This window comes from Chiloscyllium plagiosum, unplaced genomic scaffold (genome assembly GCF_037043375.1).
Source record: "Chiloscyllium plagiosum isolate Xiang-an unplaced genomic scaffold, Cpla_swu_hap1 HiC_scaffold_8, whole genome shotgun sequence".
NCBI classification, from domain to species: Eukaryota; Metazoa; Chordata; class Chondrichthyes; order Orectolobiformes; family Hemiscylliidae; genus Chiloscyllium; species Chiloscyllium plagiosum.
This window is the reverse complement of record NW_028270146.1, coordinates 24176951-24197845: the sequence shown is the minus strand read 5'-3', so window position 1 is coordinate 24197845 and position 20895 is coordinate 24176951. Positions and strand designations below refer to the sequence as shown.

Below are 20895 nucleotides of genomic sequence, written 5' to 3'. Positions count from 1 at the left end.
GTCTGCGAATTGGCTTCCTTACTCTGCATTTCAACAATGACCACACATCTACAGAAATTAGAAGGTTTTAAGATATTTGAAACTCCCGAGATCATAAAAATTCTACATAAGTGTGGTTAAAAAGCATATTTTTTTAACTGTTAAATCCTCCACCCTCACCATATTCCTGATAAATTTAACCTTTACTCATTCTGAGCAAGCTACCTAAGGCTGACCAATATTCTCTGACTCGATAATACACCATCTCACAAATCATGGCCATTATTAATTTGAAGGTTAGGAGGTATCCTATTACTCTGAGTTACAATCCCATGCATGTTGTGGAAGATTCTGTTCACCCTGCTGCTCCCAGTATATATGCCAAGATAGTCCTATGAGTACAATGGAGGTGGGAGTGAAGGTGATAGGTCGGAGAGAAGGTTGGATCGGATAGGTGGGAAGGAAGATGGGCAGGTAGGACAGGTTATGAGGGTGATGCTGAGTTGGAAGGTTGGATCTGGGATAATGTGGGGGGAGGGGAAATGAGGAAACTGGTGAAATCCACATTGATCCCATGTAGTTGGAGAGTCTCAAGATGGAAGATGAGGGATTCTTCCTCCAGGTGTGGGGTGGTAAGGAATTAGCAATGGAGGCAGCTTAGGACCTGCATGTCTTTATGGGACTGGGAGGGGGAGTTAAAGTATTCAGCCACAGGGCAGTGGGGTTTTTTTGTGTGTGTGTCCCAGAGATGTTCTCTGAAGCGTTCCGCAAGTAGGTGTCCTGTCTTCCTAATGTAGAGGAGACCACATCGGGAGCAATGGACACAGTAAATGATGTGTAAGGAAGTACAGGTAAATCTCTGATGGAAGTGGAAGGCTCCTTTGGGGGCTTGGACAGAGTAAAGGGGGGAGGTGTGGGCGCAGATTTTGCAATTCTTGTGGTGGCAGGGGAAGGTTCCAGGAGGGAAGGAGGATATATGGTTGTGTTCAGTGATGGAATTGGTCTTCCTGGGAGCAGATGCGGTGGAGGCAGAGGAATTGGGAATAATGCTATCCCTTATTTCCAATTCCTTTGCCCCCGCTGCATCTTCTCCCAGGAGAACCAGTTCCACCACAGAACCTAGAAGATTGGCTCCTTCTATAAATGCCACAGTTTCCCCTTCCACATGGTTGATGATGCCCTCCACTTCCCACAACTCCACCCTCAAACCCCACCCCTCCAACCACAACAAGGACAGAAACTCTGCCCTCAAACCCCACCCCCTCCCATTTATCTCTTAGCCCCCTTGGCCCCACAAGCCTCATTCCTGATGAGGAGCTTATGCTCGAAACGTTGATTATCCTGCTCCTCCGATGCTGCTTGACCAGCTGTGCTTTTCCAGAATCATACTCTCGACTCTGATCTCCAGCATCTGCAGTCCTCACTTTCTCCCAGTGCTCATTGTGCTGCTGGATTAGTAATGCAGACGAAAACTTGTAAATTCAAATTCTGCCATTGCACTTGCGAAATTCAGTTCATTAAATAAATCTAGCATTATAAAATTGGCATTAGTAATTGTAACTCAAGATTGTCATAGAAATTCAACTAATTCACTAATGCCTGTTAGGAAAGGAAATGGTTTGATCTATAGGTGCCTGGAAACCCACAAAAGCATGGTAGATCATAACCCCTTTTCAAATGGCTCAGTGAACCACGCAGTCGATACACACTAGGCTCGAGAAGGTGATTGAGCACTAATTTCTCAAGGACAATTAGGAATGGGGAAAAATGACTACGCTTGTGACATTTATGCACTGTCAATGAAGGAGAAGAAATACCTGCTCATTCCTGACTGCCCTCCCACCTGTAGGTGGAGGCTTACTGGAAATAAAGCATTATTATTCATTCCACAGTGGAATCAAAACTAAAATAAATCTCTAAACCAAGAGTTAGTCTTGGATTCAGATTGCCATTGTGAATTGTTGCTTTACTTGCATGTTTTGACGTCAGTTAAATTTACTGATAAGATTACAGCACCAGTAATCTATTGTGTGAACTATGAAATCAAAAGTATCGTAAAGTGAATGGAAACCATTTGAGCGATGACTATTGATTTACAGTATCCTTGTATTAAAGCTTTAACAGTGAGTGATGATTGGTGCCTTAACGTGGGCCAACAAAAACTACATGCACAATAGAGCTAGTTTTTTTAACATGAACTTTTAGCTTTACCATGTTTTGTTGGGGGTCCTCACTTTTGTTTCTGGTGGCGTTTCTCCAGCATTCTGTGTATTTGCTTGCAAAGTTCTCCTCCAGAAACATTCTGGAGCAGGCTCTGGAGATATTCAGCAATGTTTGGACCTCCTCTTTTTGAAACTACTTTCCTACTGTACCAACAGTACATTGAAATGTACCTGTAGTTGAGCCAATGAATTTGGCGGGTGACTGACAAGCTGTTTTCCATTTTTAGCATTTGACTGGAACATGGATTAAAGAAGGGACTGTAGTGCAAGGAATTGAGAAGCAGTGTTTAAACCATCCAGACTCAGTATATTTGAGTACAATGATTTAACTGGATTTGAGTTTACTATATATAGTTATATCTAATACATAATATGTAGTGGTTATATCAAGTACAGAGCCACAGAGTCAAACAGACACTTCAGTCTTACAGTCCATGCCAACCATAATCCCAACCTAAACTAGTCCTACCTGCTTGCTCCTGGCCCATATCTCTCCAAACCTTTCCTTTTCATGTACTTATCCAACTGTTTGTTAAACATTTTAATTGTATCATCATCCATCTGGAAGTTCATTCTACACGTGGACCACCTGTGTGTAGAAAAAAAAATGCCTCTCATGTCTTTTTTAAGTGTCTCCCCTCTCACCTTAAAAATGTGCTCTCTAGTCTTGAAATCCCCCAAACAAGGGAAAAGACAACTACCATTAACTCTATATATACCCCTCATTATTTTACAACATCTATAAGGTGGCTTCTCAACTTCCTACACGTCAGTGAAAAAATGTCATAGCCTATCTAACCTTTCTTTACAACTTGTGGTTATATCAAGTATATGGTATTAGCAGCAGTCTTAACTGGTGTAGTTGTTAAACCGGGGAAGTAGACAGTACAAAAAACAAGATAAGGTGATGCTGAGAATCTGGACCAAAAAACAGTAAACACTGCAAAATATTGTAGGTCTGGGCACATCTGTGTGAGCGAGAAACTGAGTTATCTTCTCAGCTCTATAATATTTCTTCTTCAGAATGGGAAAAAGTTGGAGGTTTTCGGCAAATAAGGAAGGTGGCAATAGGAAGAAGAACAAGAGAAGAGGTTGAAGAAGAGTCTGTTTATCTCCATGTGTCTATATGTTAGGAGTTAGATAATATAGTCAGTTCTGCTATAATGTGTGTTAATTCAACACGAATCGACTTTAACGTGATTTAAGAATTTAGATCATTGTTTGTAGAATGCAAACTTGACTATTGGCTATAATGTGATTCCAGCCCCATCAATTAAAATGATACTGCTATTGCGCGAGTTTCTCGTAGCACGAAATTGCACGAAAACAGAACTGTCGCATTATATCAGAACCAACACTACACTCCAGATCCTCTTACAGGTACACAGAAAGAAGGGTTTCGTTTTAAAAATGGAGATTAAAATATAAGCCCTGGGCCATCTTGTAATGTTAGAAATCTGAAGGTTGTGAGTTCAAATCCAGTTTTGATAAACTGTGAATTTGACTTCAAGAAGTTTGGTTTTGGAAATGGACTTTGGAAGGTTCTGGATTATTATAAATACTCAACTAGATTGCTCGTGTGATAAGAACATATAGTGCCTGAGATGCTCAGCAAATCCAACAGCATCTGTGGAATGACAAACTGAGTTTAATGTTTAAAGTTAATTTTGACTCAGTGTTAACTTTGTTTCTGTCTGCCTAGTTGCAGTGAGGCCTGCTAAACGTCTCCAGCGTTTGCAGTACTCTGAGTTTGTTACTATCATTTGTAAAGAAAAGCTGTCGTCTTTAACTTGTCGAGACTAAATATATCTCTCCTTATGACACACCTCTATAGCAGGGGTGATTTGAATCCAGATCTTCTAACTCAGAGCTAGGAACACTGCCACTGCACTCTATGATCCCTTATCTTGTCTGATGTATATGCCTCACATTGTGGTTCACCTGTTCATTTTCAATCAGGCAATTAGAAGTGACTCTGATGCAGCTTTGTCAGTGTTGCAAGAATATTTAAAAATGAAGCAAGAGGATAATCTGTTCCAAATATTTAGATACTTCAGATTCATCTGAAAATTTACTTCCGATAATTGATTTTTTTTAAAGCATTGTACTTCTACACTGGTGAAAAAGATTAAGCAGGACTAGAGGATTAAAAAAAAAGTTACATGAGCTCATTCTCAACAACATTGCTCCCCACCTCCTCTTAATGGATTCTGCCCACTCATTTATGGTTCTGTAGAATTCCCCTGCTTAATCTCTCTGAAGATATGGGAAAAGATTTGCTAACCCACGATAGGCCCACAAAAGCAAAATTGGCCAAACTGTACCAAAACACCCAGAATTCCCAAGCAGCTCACAAGCCGAATCAGACCCACGCAGACAAAGCAATACACTTCAAGCTCCCACTAACAATGACAGAGCACAACAAATATCTCAAAACCCCAAGGGCAGTTTCACAACCCAGCAATACCAAAGCCACACAAAGAGCAGGTCAGACAGAGAGGCACCAGCAAGGGCATGCTCCAGGAACAGGACAATGGAAGCACCTCACCACTTCAGAGGAACCATTAACACCTATCTATAAAGAGGAATGGAACATTGATACTGTCAGGATGTTGCATTGTGTGAAGGAACAGGACATTCATCCGATTTTTGTTTTCTAATTAGCATCCTTACAACTAGATTACTCCATTTCCAGATGCATTGTAGTTTCCCATTTCTTAATCAGTGTTATTATGCAGCATTATTATAAAACTGGTCTCATGCTCAGTTCTGGGAAGAGAAATCTGATCTACCTGTACAGACTGTCATCTAACCTATTGGGCAAATTTCTCCGACAGAAGATAACACAAAAAATAAACACGACCCTGCGCAATCTCAATTCATTCTCAAAGTTTAAAAAAATCACTGGTTTTGGGTTGTCCTGGATTCTTTATTCAAACCAAATAATAAATAATTCAAAAGTGTGTTTGGTGCTGCCTAAGTAATGGTTCCAGGCTGCCTGGGTGCAAATTTTCTGATTATTCCATTGCTTCTCCTTTACAAAACAAACTTCAACAATCAACTCTTTGTTTAAACTTTTGGTCAGCCCTCATTATGTCATCATCTTTCACTTTTTTGTCAGTTTTATCTCATTATCCCTTCGTAGCCCTTTGGTACTTTCTTCGAACATTAAAGCAGTTAATGAATACTCAACCTTAAGCTATTTTTGAATAACGTGAATAGCATAAGGAATGCATAAATGAATCTACTAGTCATCTCCATCCAACTACAACTTTATGATTCATTAACCATCTACTTTCTTTTGTCTAACCAATCTGTCATTAGTTCTGTTAGCCTAACCTTCATTAAAAACCTCAAATTGGTGGTTCTTTCAAACTGTAAATAGAATGAAGCTCCAGCAAAAACATTTAACATGTATTGTGAATAATCATGCAATTTGGCACATGTTGTAGTTACCAATGTGCTGTACAACTGCATTTGCTGATTTGCTGAAGAACTGGAGACACTTAATTCATACAAACTGTTCTCACGTTTCGCACCAGTAAACCCTTTCAATCAGTGTTGTCTGACAGCAGCATATTTCTCTTTGCTATCCTGAGCTTTACTGATGGACAAATACTTCAAACTGCCATATATAGTTGGCAAGAGAGGAAGATGACCAATATATGTTTAGCAAAGTTTAGTTAGTCCATTGGTGTTCATAGAAGGAACTCCTAAACCGTTGCATCTTATAGACGTTATAAGCATTTTTGACAAAGCTGTATCCATTATTTACTCTTCATTTCCCTGTTAGGGTTGAACTACGTAAGGAGTGACATGTAGGCCCGACTAGGTGAAAACAGAAGGTTCCCTTCACAGAAGGACATTAATGAATTAAGGAGGGTTTTACAGCCATCTAGCAGCTTCCATTTTCCTTTTCTAATGATTAGTTTTGTTGAATTCAGTTTCATTCTTTACCAAAGTGGGATTTGAATTCACAATCTTTATGTTAACAGCGATCATCGTTAGGCTACATCAAGACCTTATACTTGAAGGCTGGATTTATCTTTTAGTGACAGCAACATCAGCTGGAATTCACAGGGCATCTGTCATACACACAGTATGACACTGCAAATGTATTTCCAACAATATTTCCATGAAGCTTAGAGGCACAGTAGCTGTGCAGATCAGATTGGCTTTGTCATTATGTATGATACTACTTGGATGGAACTTAATATCATAAAATCCCTACAGTGTGGAAACAGGCCATTTCACCCAACAAGTCCACACCGACCCTCCAAACATTATCCCATGTAGATGCATTCCCCTACATTTACCCCTGACTAATGCACCTAACCTACACATCCTTGAACACAACGGGCAATTTAGCGTGGCCAATTCACCTAACCTGCACATCTTTGGACTGTGGGAGGAAACCCACACAGTCACAGGGATAATGTGCAAACTCCATACAGCCAGTCGCCTGAGGCTGGAATCGAACCTGGGTCCTTGGCACTATGAGGCACCTCTGAGCCACTATGCCAATACAGTTGAATATTTAACTTTTAAAATAGGGTTATTGTCTATAAAAAGTGTTCACACGGCGTCTGTACCTCAAATGCATTTTGAATAGTTACTAATTAGGATTGTGTCTACATTACATGTCTCTGTCTTTGTCTTTGATCAATACATTATTGATACATTTCAATAATGTATCATTAATAATGACTTGAATCTTGCCCCTCTTTTATATAGGGACACTGGAAAAGGTGCAAAACAAAACTGGAGGAAGGCTTTCAGAGTGGAGAGCTTATAACGATAAATAAAGACGGAAAAGGCTGTGTTTGGTCTTCTGATATGAGAAAGTTGATAGCTGACTGAAAATTTATGAAAGTATGGAAAAGATGTTTCTAGTTATGTGAGAATCCAAAACTGGAAGTCATAAGTCTAAGATAGTCAGGAAGAAATCCAAGATAAGCTTCTTTAATTAGAGAGTGGTTAGAATGTGGAACATGGCACAAATGAGATGAATAGCACAGATGTTTAAATGCTAACAACTTAGATTAATATGGCTCCCCTGCCCTACATTTACCCCTGACTAATGCACCTAACCTACACATCCGTGAACACAATGGGCAATTTAGCATGGCCAATTCACCTAACCTGCACATCTTTGGACTGTGTGAGGAAACCCACACAGCCACAGAGAGAATGTGCAAACTCCACATAACCAGACATACATCACACACAGTCATAGTGTTAGGTGCATTAGTCTGAGGGAAATGGGTCTGGGTGGGTTACTCTTCGGAGGGTCGGTGTGGACTTTCACACTGTAAGGAATCTAATCTAAACTCAGAACCCCCATATCCCAAAGAATTCTTTGGGTTCAGTGTGAAGTAAAATTATACACTAAAGCACATAAGATAATATTAGGATATATTTATTTTCTTTTTGCTTGAACAATCAAGTAGGTTTAAAGGAGAACCTCAAAAGAAGAAAATGAGGTGGAGAGGAGAGAGCTTTGCTCAGGAAATTCTTGTGGTTAGGGCCCAGGCAGCTGAAGGCACAGCACTGATGGGTATTCCTAATTTTGTTTGCTACACCAAGCGGCCAGAATGGAACGAGTGCAGATGTTTCAGAGAGCTGTGGGGCTTGAGGAGCTTACAGAGATAAGGAGGGATGAGGCCGGGGGGGAATTTAAAGAGAAGGATGGGAATTCTGAAATTTAGGTGTTGCTTGGCAGGGAGCCAGTGTTGGTAAGTGAGCACATGGCTTATTCATGAATAAAATTTGTTGTGACTTAGAAAATAGTCAGTAGAGGCCTGATCATCTCAAGTTAAGAGAAAGGTGGAATATGAGAGGTCAGCCAGGGCTGCATAGGATTTGTCAAATCGAGAGGTAACAAAGACATGGGTAATGGATTGAACAGCAGCAGTGGAATGATGATATGGGAACAAAATAAATTGTCTTACTGATTGAGCAGCGATGTGGTCTGAAACCCATCTCAGAGTCAGGTACGACACCGAGATTGCGAATCATTTGGTTTAGCCTCAGATTGTGACTGGGAGAAGGCTAGAGTTTGTAGTTAGGGACCAGAGATTGGGAATCGGGGCCAAAGACATAGCTTTAGTCTTCCCACTATTTAATTGGAGGAAACTTCTATTCATCCAGTACTCAATGTCAGGTAAATTGTCTCTCAGTTTAGTGGAGGAGTTGGGGTGACATGATAGCTCACTGGTTAGCATTGCTGCTTCGCAGTGCCAGGGACCTGGGTTCAATTCCAGCCTTAGGTGACTGTCTTCATAGTGTTTGCTCATTCTCCCTGCATCTGCTTGGGTTTCCTTCTGCAGCCAAAGATGTGCAGATTAAGTGGATTATCTATGCTAAATTGCCCTGTAATGTGCAGGATAGGTGGTAAATGTGGGAATGGCATCAATCTGGCTAGGATGGTCTTCGGAAGGTCAATGCGAACTCAATAGGCCAAATGGGCCCTTTCTGCACTTTGTAGGGATTCTATGAGTTGAGAGTCCTGGAGGTGAGATCAAGCTGAGTCTGATCAACGTACGTGTGAAAACCAAAATTAAACACCATTGGTTGATGTCCTTGAGAGGCATCATGGTGATTAGAAAATACTATGGGTCTAAGGACAGCCATTGCAGGACACCAGAAGTAACCCTGTGGGAGCAGCAAGTGAAACCTTTGTAAATGGCTATAATTGGATGAATAAGAATGGAGCCAAATGAAAGCAATCTCACTCAGTTGGTTGACAGTGAATGATTTTACTTTAAGAAGATAGGTTACCTTCATCACCATTATTAAGAATGTGCTAATGACTTTGCAAAGTATCATAATGGTGGAAGAAACCTGACTGGAGGGATTCAAATATGAAGTTCTTGAAAAGATGGATGTGGTTTGAGGGGTGGCAACTTTCTCAAAGACTTTGGAGAGTAAGGGAAAAGATAGATAAAACATGAAAGGAATAGCAATATATACATAAGGTGAGAGGAAGCAACAGTGGAGGAGACTCATGTGAAACATAAATAGCAGCATGGAGGTGTTGAAACAAAGGCTTGTTTTTAAATTGTAAATCCCAAGTAATTAATCAACTGTGTGAAAACATCCATGTTTCCTGCCTGCAGGTCAGCGTGTGACCTGTGCACAATTAAACTGGAAGTGTTCAATCAACAACTTCTAGACTGTATCACACATTAGCAATGACTGTGTCTCTTGTCAAAAACCTTGTGTAGGTCAGAGATGTTGCTGACATTTCTTTGAGTCACTGCCTGGTTCTATTCGCGGATCTCTCCCATTCATCGTACAGGAAATTAGACAGGAAGCAGGTTTTGATTTTGGGAATTTGCATACAAAACTACACAGATCAGTGAAAGGAAAGAATGATATTCCCTACTTGAGATGTTTATCCTGAAACATTTACATCAGAAGCTTTAATCTGCCTTAGCTTTAATCCTTCTGCCTCATTGTTTATTTCAGCATCTTCTTTATATTTCTGATTTGTTGCGATTACAGATTCTTTTTGCTTACTCACAAGACTCCTAAATGGAAATATAATCGAAATGAAGCCTCAGCCTCAAAAACCAATATATCTTTATTCTAATTACACTTTCAGTTGGTGAGTTTATTTCCTTTTAGGGCAGCAGTGGCAAGGATCAGAGGTAATTAAAGAAAATTAACGGATGTAGAAGTGAATGATGGGTGGTAGATTTAGCTCCACTCCCTATAAAAGTAGATTGAGCAATTACAGAACAAAACATTTAGTCTTGCAGAAAAACTCCTGAATTTATACAATATATTTCATGACCTCCGGATGTTCTAAGCCCTCTATAGCTAATGAACTGTTTAGGAAGTATAGTCACTGTTGTGATGTAGGGAACACAGCAGCCAATTTACACAAACCATACAAATTCCATACAAGTGAATACAGACTGGGGAAATGGAAGTAATATCATGACTCAGATTAACAGATCCAGCCTATTTGGATACATAACGAGCTGGTATGGCAATAGCTCTGCCTAGGACCGTCAGAAACTACAGAAAGTTGTGTACACAGCCCAGACCACCACTCAAGCGAACCTTCCACCCACACTTCTCATTGCCGTTGCTGCCAACATCATCAAAGACCCTCCCACCCCAGTAATACTCTCTTCCAACCTCTTCTATCAGGCAGAAGATACAGAAGCTTAAACACACATGCCAATGGGCTCACAAACAGCTTCCCTGCTGTTATTTGACTACTGAGTGGACCTAGGAGAAAGTGAGGACTGCAGATGCTGGAGATCAGAGCTGAAAAATGTGTTGCTGGAAAAGCGCAGCATCAAAGGAGCAGGAGAATCGACGTTTCGGGCATAAGCTCTTCTTCAGGAATCATACTGAATGGACCTCTCTAATTTCAAATCTGATGTTTATCTTTTATGTACCTTCTGTGTGGCCATAACTTTGTATGCCTCTCTCTGTCTAAATACCCTATGATCTGTATGTCCTTGTATGTTATGATCTGCTTGTACTGTTCACAAAACAAAACTTTTCACTGTTCTTAGGTATATGTGACAACAATAAATCAAATCAAATTACTGTGGTAGATACATTTCATAAGCAACTATTGATAACTTCACTATTCCAAAACAGTGCTCTCAATGAAAAATCATTCAGTGTGTTTAACTTCCTTCAAATGTTTAATCCTTTATTAAAACTAGCACTTGTGTTCATAGACCCATTTCAAAAACTTCATAATCATTTGGAACTGTCATTAAATCTGAACTGACAGGCAGCTGACTGAGATGTTGATAGGTTGATGCTTACACTTTGATGATAGCCTTCAAACGTGTGTCAGAAGACAGAGTTAAATAGCAGGACAAGATATGTAAATGCTCTAATGGCTCCGCTGAAAGACGTCTAACAGATCCAATGAGCTGGACATTTCCAATGAGTTTATCCACTTCTTAATTATATTCATGTCTACTTCGATCAATCCAAAAAGATCATCTTACCTCTGTCAAAGAGCAACTGATCTCTTCCAAACATGTTTAGAGACCATCTCCAAAAGGGTACTATACCTCTTCAAAGAAACCAGTAACTTTAGAACTTCTCTCGTTACATCTGAAGTGCTCATGTCATATCTTGACCACCCTACCATTAAAACTTATGGAAAGCATATGTACTTTAAATATCTAGTTGCCTCTATGAGCTAAGTGCAAATTACAGCCTGGTACTGTTCAACCTGCTCCTCCCCAAACCAGCCATTTCAGAAATGGTAGAGACCAGTTTAGGGAGCAAGACCTCTGTATTTCAGCCTCCTATACTATGTTTGGTAAGAGCCTCTCCATCTGTGCAAAAGTTAAGGCAAGAATTTCTGCCATTGCAGGAAAAACTCATTTTTATTTAACAAAGAGTATTTCTCAAAATTAAAACCCTAACAAAAATCACAAACATTGTGAAAGCTTAAAATGGAAATGACAAGATTCTCATTTTAATTAGTAATTCTGATAATTCATAAAATGCTGCTACTTCTCGCAACTGTTCATATGATAAAATGACAATATGGAAAGATCTTGACATAAACAGCAAATGGAAAGATTCAGCCTCTTTCCCAGCAATGCATTTTACAGACAATCAATCCCAGTGAAGTATTAATCCTACTTTGATTTCTACCTTAAATAATTCTTTTCAGTCTTTCTCCTTGGACTGCTGAAGATAGCTGCTGAAGCAGCTTAAGATTTCTTTACTCCAAGCTCTGAAGTCCTGAAGATTTGTTTTCAATTCTGACAGCCTAGAGAATTCTATAAAATGTCGCAACCTGAAATTTGTTACAAACTAAAGCCTCATAGTCTGAAGTCTTCTTAAAATTAAAAAAAAAACCTGCCCTTCTGCTAGGATGATTTCTCTTCTTCTGAAAGCAACCTACAAGTAGTGCAGGGCAATCTATCTACCAGAAACATGAATCTGTCAAATTTCATTCCATTGAAATCTACTCCATCTGAAAGCCATAATGGGACAATCCACCACCCAGTGAAAATGTAAACCAATGTCTTTCTTATTGTTCTCCCACCTCTCTGCATCCATGCTTTGTAGTTTTGCCACTTTGTGAGCATTCTTGTTTAGAGACAAAATTACTGCAGATGCTGGAATCCAAAGTAGACAGGCAGGAGGCTGGAAGAACACAGCAAGCCAGGCAGCGTCAGGAGGTGAAGTCAACGTTATGGTGTTCACCCAAACCGTTGTCTTCTCCACCTTCTGATGCTGCCTGGCTTGTTGTGTTCTCCCAGCCTCCGGCCTGTCTATGTTGTAAGCATTCAGCAATCCTTTGGTAGTTGATTGAGTCATTTAACTTCAATCATGTGATTTCTTGGTAGAGTTGCCTCTTGTCAAAAGTTAAAATGACTTTCTGACCTTTGGTTAAAAAAAAGAGTAAAGAAACAATTATGTTTACATGAAATGCAGAAGCTGTATTCACTATGTTTCCTCATTTTATGGTGTATGTTTATGACTATTTCAGTTAAATATTTACCAACAACATATACATATAATTAGCAAGCAACAGCAGTGGATGATATCTCAACTGTGAATTTAATTGAAGTCATACACAATTTTATATCTATAATCATTTCAAAACTGTGCTAATGATAATATATATATATATATATATATACGGAGGAGAAACATTAACTTGTTTTTGTTTGTTCTTGCATCATTTGATAACTGTATGTCATTATACAGGTTGCCCATAAATTGCTCAGAGTCCGCTTTGCCACAATACAGCTCTTCCAATCACCTTGTGAATGGAAGAATCATTCTATTTATCTACCACTGGTTATCTGTCAATTAGCAGGGGATTGGTATTCTTGTTTCTTAGACATCAAAGTGCGTCACACATAATTAAGTACTTTGTTGATTGCATACAGGTTGATTTTTTTCATTGTGTTTCCAGACATTAATTATGTTAAAGACACAGTATAAATCCAATTTGTATATAGGAGAGGTTTGAGGGAGTGGTATCAGGGAGTGATTTGGAGATTTGAAGCATGATTAGATGAGCACCTTAATCTAAAAATGAAAGTGGTGTTGTACACATCATCATTTCCTTCTTTCCTCTAATTTATGGGAACAGATCTAGGGGTGGAGTATTATGTTCACTGCTTCAGTACTGATCTAGTCAAATGATCTTGCTGCCTTTTGTTGAACCTGTCAAATTTCATTCCATTAAAACCAACACTATGAGGAAGTCATAGAGTCGTAGACATGTACAGCAGGGAAACAGACCCTTCGGTCCAACCCATCCATGCTGACCAGATATCCTGAATTAATCTAGTCCCATTTGCCAGCTTTTGGCCCATGTCCCTCTAAACCCTACCTTTTCATATACCAATTCAGATGCCTTTTAAATGCTGCAATTGTACCAGCCTCCACCACTTCTTCTGATAGCTCATTCCTTACACGTACCACCCCCGTGTGAAGAAGTTGCCCCTTAAGTCCCTTTTATATTTTTCCCCTCTCACCTTAAACCTATGCCCACTAGTATTGGACACCCCTAACCTGAGGAAAAGAGCTTGACTCTTAACACTATCCATGCCCCTCAAGATTTTATAAACCTCTACAAGGTCATCAATGCTCCAGGGAAAATAGCCCCAGCTGATTCAGCCTCTCCCTATACCTCAAACTCTCCAACACTGGCAACATATTTGTTAACCCTTTCAAGTTTAACAATGTCTTTCCTATAACAGGGAGACCAGAACTGAATGCAATATTCCAAAAGTGGTCATACCAATGTCCTGTACAGCTGCAAGATGATCTCCCAACTCCTATACTCAATGCACTGACTTATAAAGGCAAGTGTGGCAAATGCCTTCTTCACAACTCTGTCTACCTGCAACTGTACTTTCAAGGAACTATGAACATGCACCTCAAGTTCTCTTTGTTCAGCAATACTCCCCAGGGCCTTACCATTAGGTGTATAAGAACTACCCTGATTTGCCTTACCAAAATGCAGTACCTCACATTTATCCAAATTAAGCTCCATCTGCCACTTATCGGCCCATTTGCCCATCTGATCAAAGTCCTGTTGCACTCTGAGGAAACCTTCTTCGCTGTCTACTAAAAAAACATTTATTTGTGTACAATAACAATTGTTATGCTAACTGAACAATTATTAGATTGATTTTTAAGACATGTTTGCTTGGCATAATATTTAGCAAAATATTGGACCTTGCTGTTCTGTTCAAACAGGTTTTCAGCTACCTTTGGCAAGTGCCTTTGCCACTTCCATTAAAATATTAACAGCCTTTTTTTCCACAAAGGCAAGCTCATGGTTAAATGAGTTAATGAGTTTTTCTCACCCAAGGCAAGTCCATAGCTAAAAAGGTCAATGTATATATTCTTTGACCACTTACCAAAGCCAGTACTGTTAATTAGAATCAGTATCAGCCTGGATTCGTAATGATGGGCACTTGTAGGTCTCCTTGAGATAAGTCCTTATTGCTATGCATTTATGTTAGATAAATACGATTCTGTACTAAACCTATAAAAATGTAATTTTACTCCACAAACTTTCCAATTTTATTGAATTTCTAAATCCTTGAAACACCAGCCTTTGGTTGAACTCTAAACAGTTCAGCTCTCACCTACTATCTTGGGAAGTGACGGCAAAAACCAGCAAAGAATGAAGACTGATAGGACATTGATATACATGTTCTGAAACATTAAACGCAAGAGCAAAATCTTGAGTTTTTTTTGCATTAAATTTCTTTGGCTGCATACTGAAGCCATTGTAAGAAAATGAATGATTGGATAAAGAGAGCATTTCGCTTGACTAATTAGCATCATTGGATTACTTGTGTGTTCTGGAAACTGAAGATACGGAATGCTCTCAGCTTGCATTATATAGCCAAGAACATCATATAATAACAAAGAATTAAATTAAACAAATGAAGTCATAATGAAACAATCCACGACCCAATGAAGATGTCAATCAATGTCTTACTTCTTGCTCATCACCACCACCCCACTTCAGTTATGCTTTGTAATGTAATAATGTTGTACAGATCAAATATAGCAGTCACTTAGTGAAACTGTGGGAAAAATAATAAGAAAAACTGGTATTTGATGTTGATTTTCAACTCTGTCCATTTAGGGAGTAATGTTGCCAGGATGCAGCGAGAATGTATTTCTTTTTGAATAATGTCTTCAGATTTTAACAGCTACTTAAACTGGAGCCTTATCTCACTAGTTCAATGTCTGACCTAACCAGTACTATTGACCACGAATTACACTCAGTACTGCATTGGAATTCCAACCTATGATTGCAGCATGGCAAGGATTTTAAATCTTACAATGCAGCAAAGGTAACTCCTGTAATAAAAAAAATGTACTGGACAAGCTGGAAATCCAAAGCTAAACGTGACATTCTGGAGCAATGTAGCTGTTCTGTCATCTTCTGGAGAGTGAACAGAGTTAATATTTATGTGATTCTTCTTCAGAACTGCTACCAAAGATAAATACCAGTTGAGTGAAGCACCTGCTTTTTAAGTGCAAATTTCTAAAGGATATTTTCCCTTGATTTATTATGGGTTCTAACACAAAATATCACTGACTTCAATTGAATTTAATTTAATATGTATTGTGTACTGTAATTTTTTTTTGTATACAGAGCAATAACTCATTGTTGCTGGTCCCTGTGGTGTCCGTTCCAGTTTGAACAATATGCATTTTATTATTTTGCAATTGTATTTTAGTTATTGGATTACATTAATCTTATGATTTTCTAATACAATACTCAATGCCTTTGAAAACTACTTAAGCTTTTTTTGAAAATAAAGAAACATTCCTTTTATTTATACAGGTGTCCTGTGATATGCAGAGAACATTCATAACTTTAAAAATACATCCAGAACCTCAACCTGAGCTACAAATCTTCTCAAAACTTACTTTAAAAATAATTCCAAAAAGTCTTGGAGTCTGAGTATCTGGGAGAATGGCAGGTCTACAGATGGTTACACCTTCACCGGGTAAGTGACTGATATCAAAGCTGGATTCCACTAAGACTTAGGAGTTCGGTTTTAATGAGGGAAATGTTTGTTACGAGTTCAGTGTCTCACTCTTTGCACTGCTCTAGAATAACCTGGAAGAGTAATCTGGGTTAGATGCCATCCCGTTTTCCTGTTATTAGGTGCCTCGTGAAGTGCTTTGTGACCAATTATAAATATTGATGTATTTTCTAATCACAGTTACACACTACAGGATTTGTATTGATTTCTTTCTTGAGGCATTAAAATTAAGCATATTTATGAATTAGATATCAGAATTATATAACTTGAACATCAGCCTATTACTAAATTAGATCACCATGAAGGCCCCATCTTCTCAACTTCTCCTCTTGCCTGAGGTATGGTGACCCTCAGGTTAAACTCTCCACCAGTCAGCTCTCTCTAATGAGGACCACAGGGCTGCTCCCTCATTTCTCCAGGACCTGAGTTGAATTCCTGGGTAATGAGAGAGCAGCCCTGACGTCCCCTGGAACTATGGCTTTACTTTTTACTTTATATTTACAATAACTGCTGATTAATACTGAAGTGCATTTAAGATCATGTATAAAAGGAAAAAGTGGCTGTAATCTGTCAGAAATAGGCTGCTATATTTCTATCATATATTTTACAGTGGGAGGTTAACATCCTTGTGTTGATAACAATTACAAATCTAACTACTTATGAGTTTGCTTTATAAGTGTGCACTGTTATTACACCAACATTCATGTCTCCATTTGTACACATGATTTGTTGATAACAGACCTTGAGCTAATACTAGTGCAAATTACAAAGTCAGAAAGGTTGAATGACAGACTTTCTGTCACCAATCAAAAAGTAGAATCCACCATTTGCTGATCTTATGACCTTTTGCATTTAAGGAAGTTGATCACTTATTATTCCTTGCCTGATGTAGCGTAATCATCTCTCTTTGGTTAATTATAGGGGAGGTGATATCAGAAATCTGGCTATCTGATATTTTGGGGTTGCATCAAAAATTCCATTTGAATAAGAACACAGTGTTGTACATCCTTCACAGTAAATATAATAAAGTTAAATATTGAAATGGCTATTACCTCATCAATGCCACTCTTTCTCCCTATCCCGAACTCTAAAAATATATTTATCTCCAGGGGTTGGGAGGGGGTTTCTCCCTATCTCTCATCATCCTGTCCCCTACATAATCTCCAACTTATCCTTATCCAGAATTATATGTCAAAATTGTTTCGTGATATTTGAAAAGCATATTCACTGATAATCGATTTGAAATCAGCTTGTATTATCTTTCAATTAAATACCAATTATATATCTTAGCATTTGATTTGCCTTCCTGATGACCACCTCAACAAAATCTTGTTTAGATTTCTAATTTATTAATCAGCTAATTGAAAATGTCAAAGTTCATAGAATTCTTACAGTGTGGAAACATACCCTTTGGCCCAACAAGTCCATACTGACCTTCTGAAAAGTAATCCACCCAGATCCATTCCCCTACCCTAATGCACCTAAACTATACATTATGGGCAGTTTAGCATGGCCAACTTACCTAACCTGCAATCTTTGGATTGTGGGAGGAAACTGGAGCACCCAGAGGAAACCCACACAGACATGGGGAGAATATGCAAGCTTCACACAGACAGTCGCCTGAGGCTGGAATCGAACCTGGGTCCCTGGCACTGTGAGGCAGCAGTGCAAACCACTGAGCCATCACATTGATGGTGTATATACCTCATGTTATCTATTTCATTGTGCAGAACAATATATTTGTTCACCTGAACATAGCTATTGGACATTTGTGAACTCATCTATTCTGCATAACTTTTTCATTCTGGCAGGATGTAGAACTAATTAAATCAGATCAATTATTTTATACACTCCATTGACAGTGAAGTTGAGAGTTCTCTTTGAATATAAATGAATAATATCCTTGAAACCTATCACCTGAACTAAAAGCTTAGTGTCTTCAGAAAATAAAAGAAAAGTAAATTTCCACTAAACTGTTTATGAATAACAGGTAATGTAGAATAGATGCATCTCCCAATGGAAAAAAACACTAACTTGAGAAGAGTAAATTAACACAAACTCTTCAAGCTTGTTCTGACTTCTTGAAAGAGCGACCTTTTGACTCCACTTGCCCTAGCTCATTCCTCATTGCTGGTTCTCCATAGACTTGCTAATATGATTCTCTTTGTAAGCCTATATTGAGCAAATGCTCAAGCATAGCTTACACTGCATTTCTCTTAAAACTTAACATCCCAATCTCTTCCAGCATCGCTTTGGTTGCTTATTCCAGTTTTCGTTGGATTGTTGCTTAGTGTCATACTGGGGCTCACAGCAGATTTTCTAAAGAATTGCTGTAAATCATTTTCAAAGGACAACAAAGGAGATGACAGCAAAATTAAAGGTAGGGTTCTCTTTCTCATGTTAAATTTTATTTTGTGGTCACAATGTAGTAACTGATATATAAGATTGATCCAGAAGGATAGATCCCAGATGGTTAAGGGTAGAGTATTGGCTTGGATAGAGGATTGGCTGGTTAATACTGAATAGTAGATTGGGATAAATGAGTCCTTCTCTGGATGGCGAACTGTAACTGGGATGCCGCAGGGTTCAGTTCTCAGATCTAAACTATTTACAATCTGTATAAATGATGTGCAAGCAGGGACAGAGTGTAACATAGTGAAATTTGCGGATGATACTGAAATAGGTGGAGAAGCAGGCAGTGATGAGGAGATAAAGAGTTTACAAATGGATATTGATAGGCTAGGAGAATGGGTCAGAATCAGGCAAATGGAGTTTAATGTGGATAAACGCAAAGGTGTCCATTTTGGCCAGAAAAATAAAAGGGCAAATTATTATTTAAATAAGAAGTTGATTCAAAGTGTGTTACTGCAGAAGGATCTGGGCATCTCTGTGTGTGAATTACAGGAAATGGGTATGCAGGTGCAGCATATAATAAAAAGGCAAATGAAATCCTGGCACTTATTGCAGAAGAACTGGATTACAAAAGTAAAGAAGTATTGTTACAGTTATATAAGGCAGTGGTAAGAACACATCGGGAGTACTGTGTCAAGTTTTGGTCTCCTTACTTGAGGAAGTGATTTGGAGATGCTGGTGTTGGACTGGGGTGTACAAAGTTAAAAATCAAACAACACCAGGTTATAGTCCAACAGGTTTAATTGGAAGCACACTAGCTTTTGGAGCGACGCTCCTTCATCAGGTGATAGTGGAGGGCTCAATCCTAACACAGAATTTATAGCAAAAATTTACAGTGTGATGTAACTGAAATTATACATTGAAAAATTGATTGTCTGTTAAGCCTTTCGTCCCTTGTGGTTGGAGGGTTCCTAGGTGGAAGATGAGGTGCTCTTCCTCCAAACGTCATGTTGCTATGGTCTGGCGATGGAGGATAAATAGAAATATACAAACATACTCATTCGGAGCAGGAAAATGCAACTTGGCCCTCAAGCCTTCTCCACTATTTAATAAGACCTTGGCCAACCTGATTATTCTACATTCCTACCTATCCTCTTGTAATCTTATACTCGCTTCCTTGTCATCACTTAGCCCAGGGGCCAATAGGAGGCTGTTGGTGTCATGAACTCAGTGCGAAGTGTTAAAAATTGTCAGAGTAGCCGGAGAGATTTTTGTCTGACATTTTTAAAAAAAAGATGAATAGAACAGAATTAAATTGCTAGTTATTGCTTTGTTCATTAAGTATTATTACAATTTTGGTAGTGTTGATACACAAATGGCTCAAATATTAACAAGGTTGATAATGAAGAATAATTATTGCAAAAATCAAACAAAGTTAAAATCTTCTCAGTTCCTACAGAGCCTGCAAGTCCATCTTCTAAACCAGAGTCCAGTGCTAGCCAGAAGAAGCTCAGATTTACTGAGGACATCTTGCTGTCCAAACTGCCTCCTGATGGTAAGGAGGTACGCTTTGTGGTACCAAATTTAACACCGACTTATATACAACCAGGTTTTAACTGGAAGTATGAAGACTCTGCGCAAGGTATGCCAACAACATAGACATTGCTCTGATTGTTTGAATGTTTGTTTAATTGTTGAGAATGTTCTACTTTAACTTCTGACTGTAATCTTTACACTGATCCTAATCATGACAACAGCAATAATTTGCATTCAATTAGAGCAACATAGAAGAATGACTAAGTCGTTTCATTTGGTGTAAAAAGTGAACGCTGAGACATTTGAAAGCTGAGTGAAGATTTGAAGGGATAACTGGATGGAATTTCAGAGTGTGAGACCTGGCTGTCCAAAAGGCAAAGCCATCACTGATCGGGCAAAGGGCAGAGGAGACACCAGAGAGAGAAATGGAGAGTTTGGAGTGGGCTGGTTATAGTATTGGAGGAAAGTATACAGATATGGAGAGACAAGAACATGGATACATAGAAATATACAAACATACTCATTCAGAGCAGGAAAATGCAACTTGGTCCTCAAGCCTTCTCCACTATTTAATAAGACCGTGGCCAATCTGATTGATTATTTTACATTCCTACCTATCCTCTTACCATCTTATACTCGCTTCCTTATCAAGAATCTAACTTAAAAATATTCAAGGTTTCAGTTTTCACTACATTTTGAGAAAAAGATATCCAAAGTCTCTGTGAAGAAAAATAAAATTCTCTCTATCTCTGTATTAACTGGGTTATCCCTTA

The 20895-nt window shown here is 38.8% G+C and overlaps 1 protein-coding gene across 2 annotated transcripts in view; it reads left to right on the top strand.

Annotated features, from left to right (window-relative positions):
- tc2n (tandem C2 domains, nuclear) overlaps window positions 1-20895 on the top strand; it is a 70310-nt gene that overhangs the window by 6715 nt on the left and 42700 nt on the right. The window contains exons 2-5 of one of the 2 annotated variants that reach the window (XM_087989657.1): window positions 13916-14020; window positions 16030-16195; window positions 18480-18614; window positions 20037-20228. In XM_087989657.1, coding sequence (XP_087845783.1) covers window positions 16162-16195; window positions 18480-18614; window positions 20037-20228 — 361 coding nt within the window. In that variant the 5' untranslated portion in view covers window positions 13916-14020; window positions 16030-16161. The remainder of the gene's footprint in view (window positions 1-13915; window positions 14021-16029; window positions 16196-18479; window positions 18615-20036; window positions 20229-20895) is intronic. The other variant, XM_043697131.2, reaches the window with a different exon arrangement.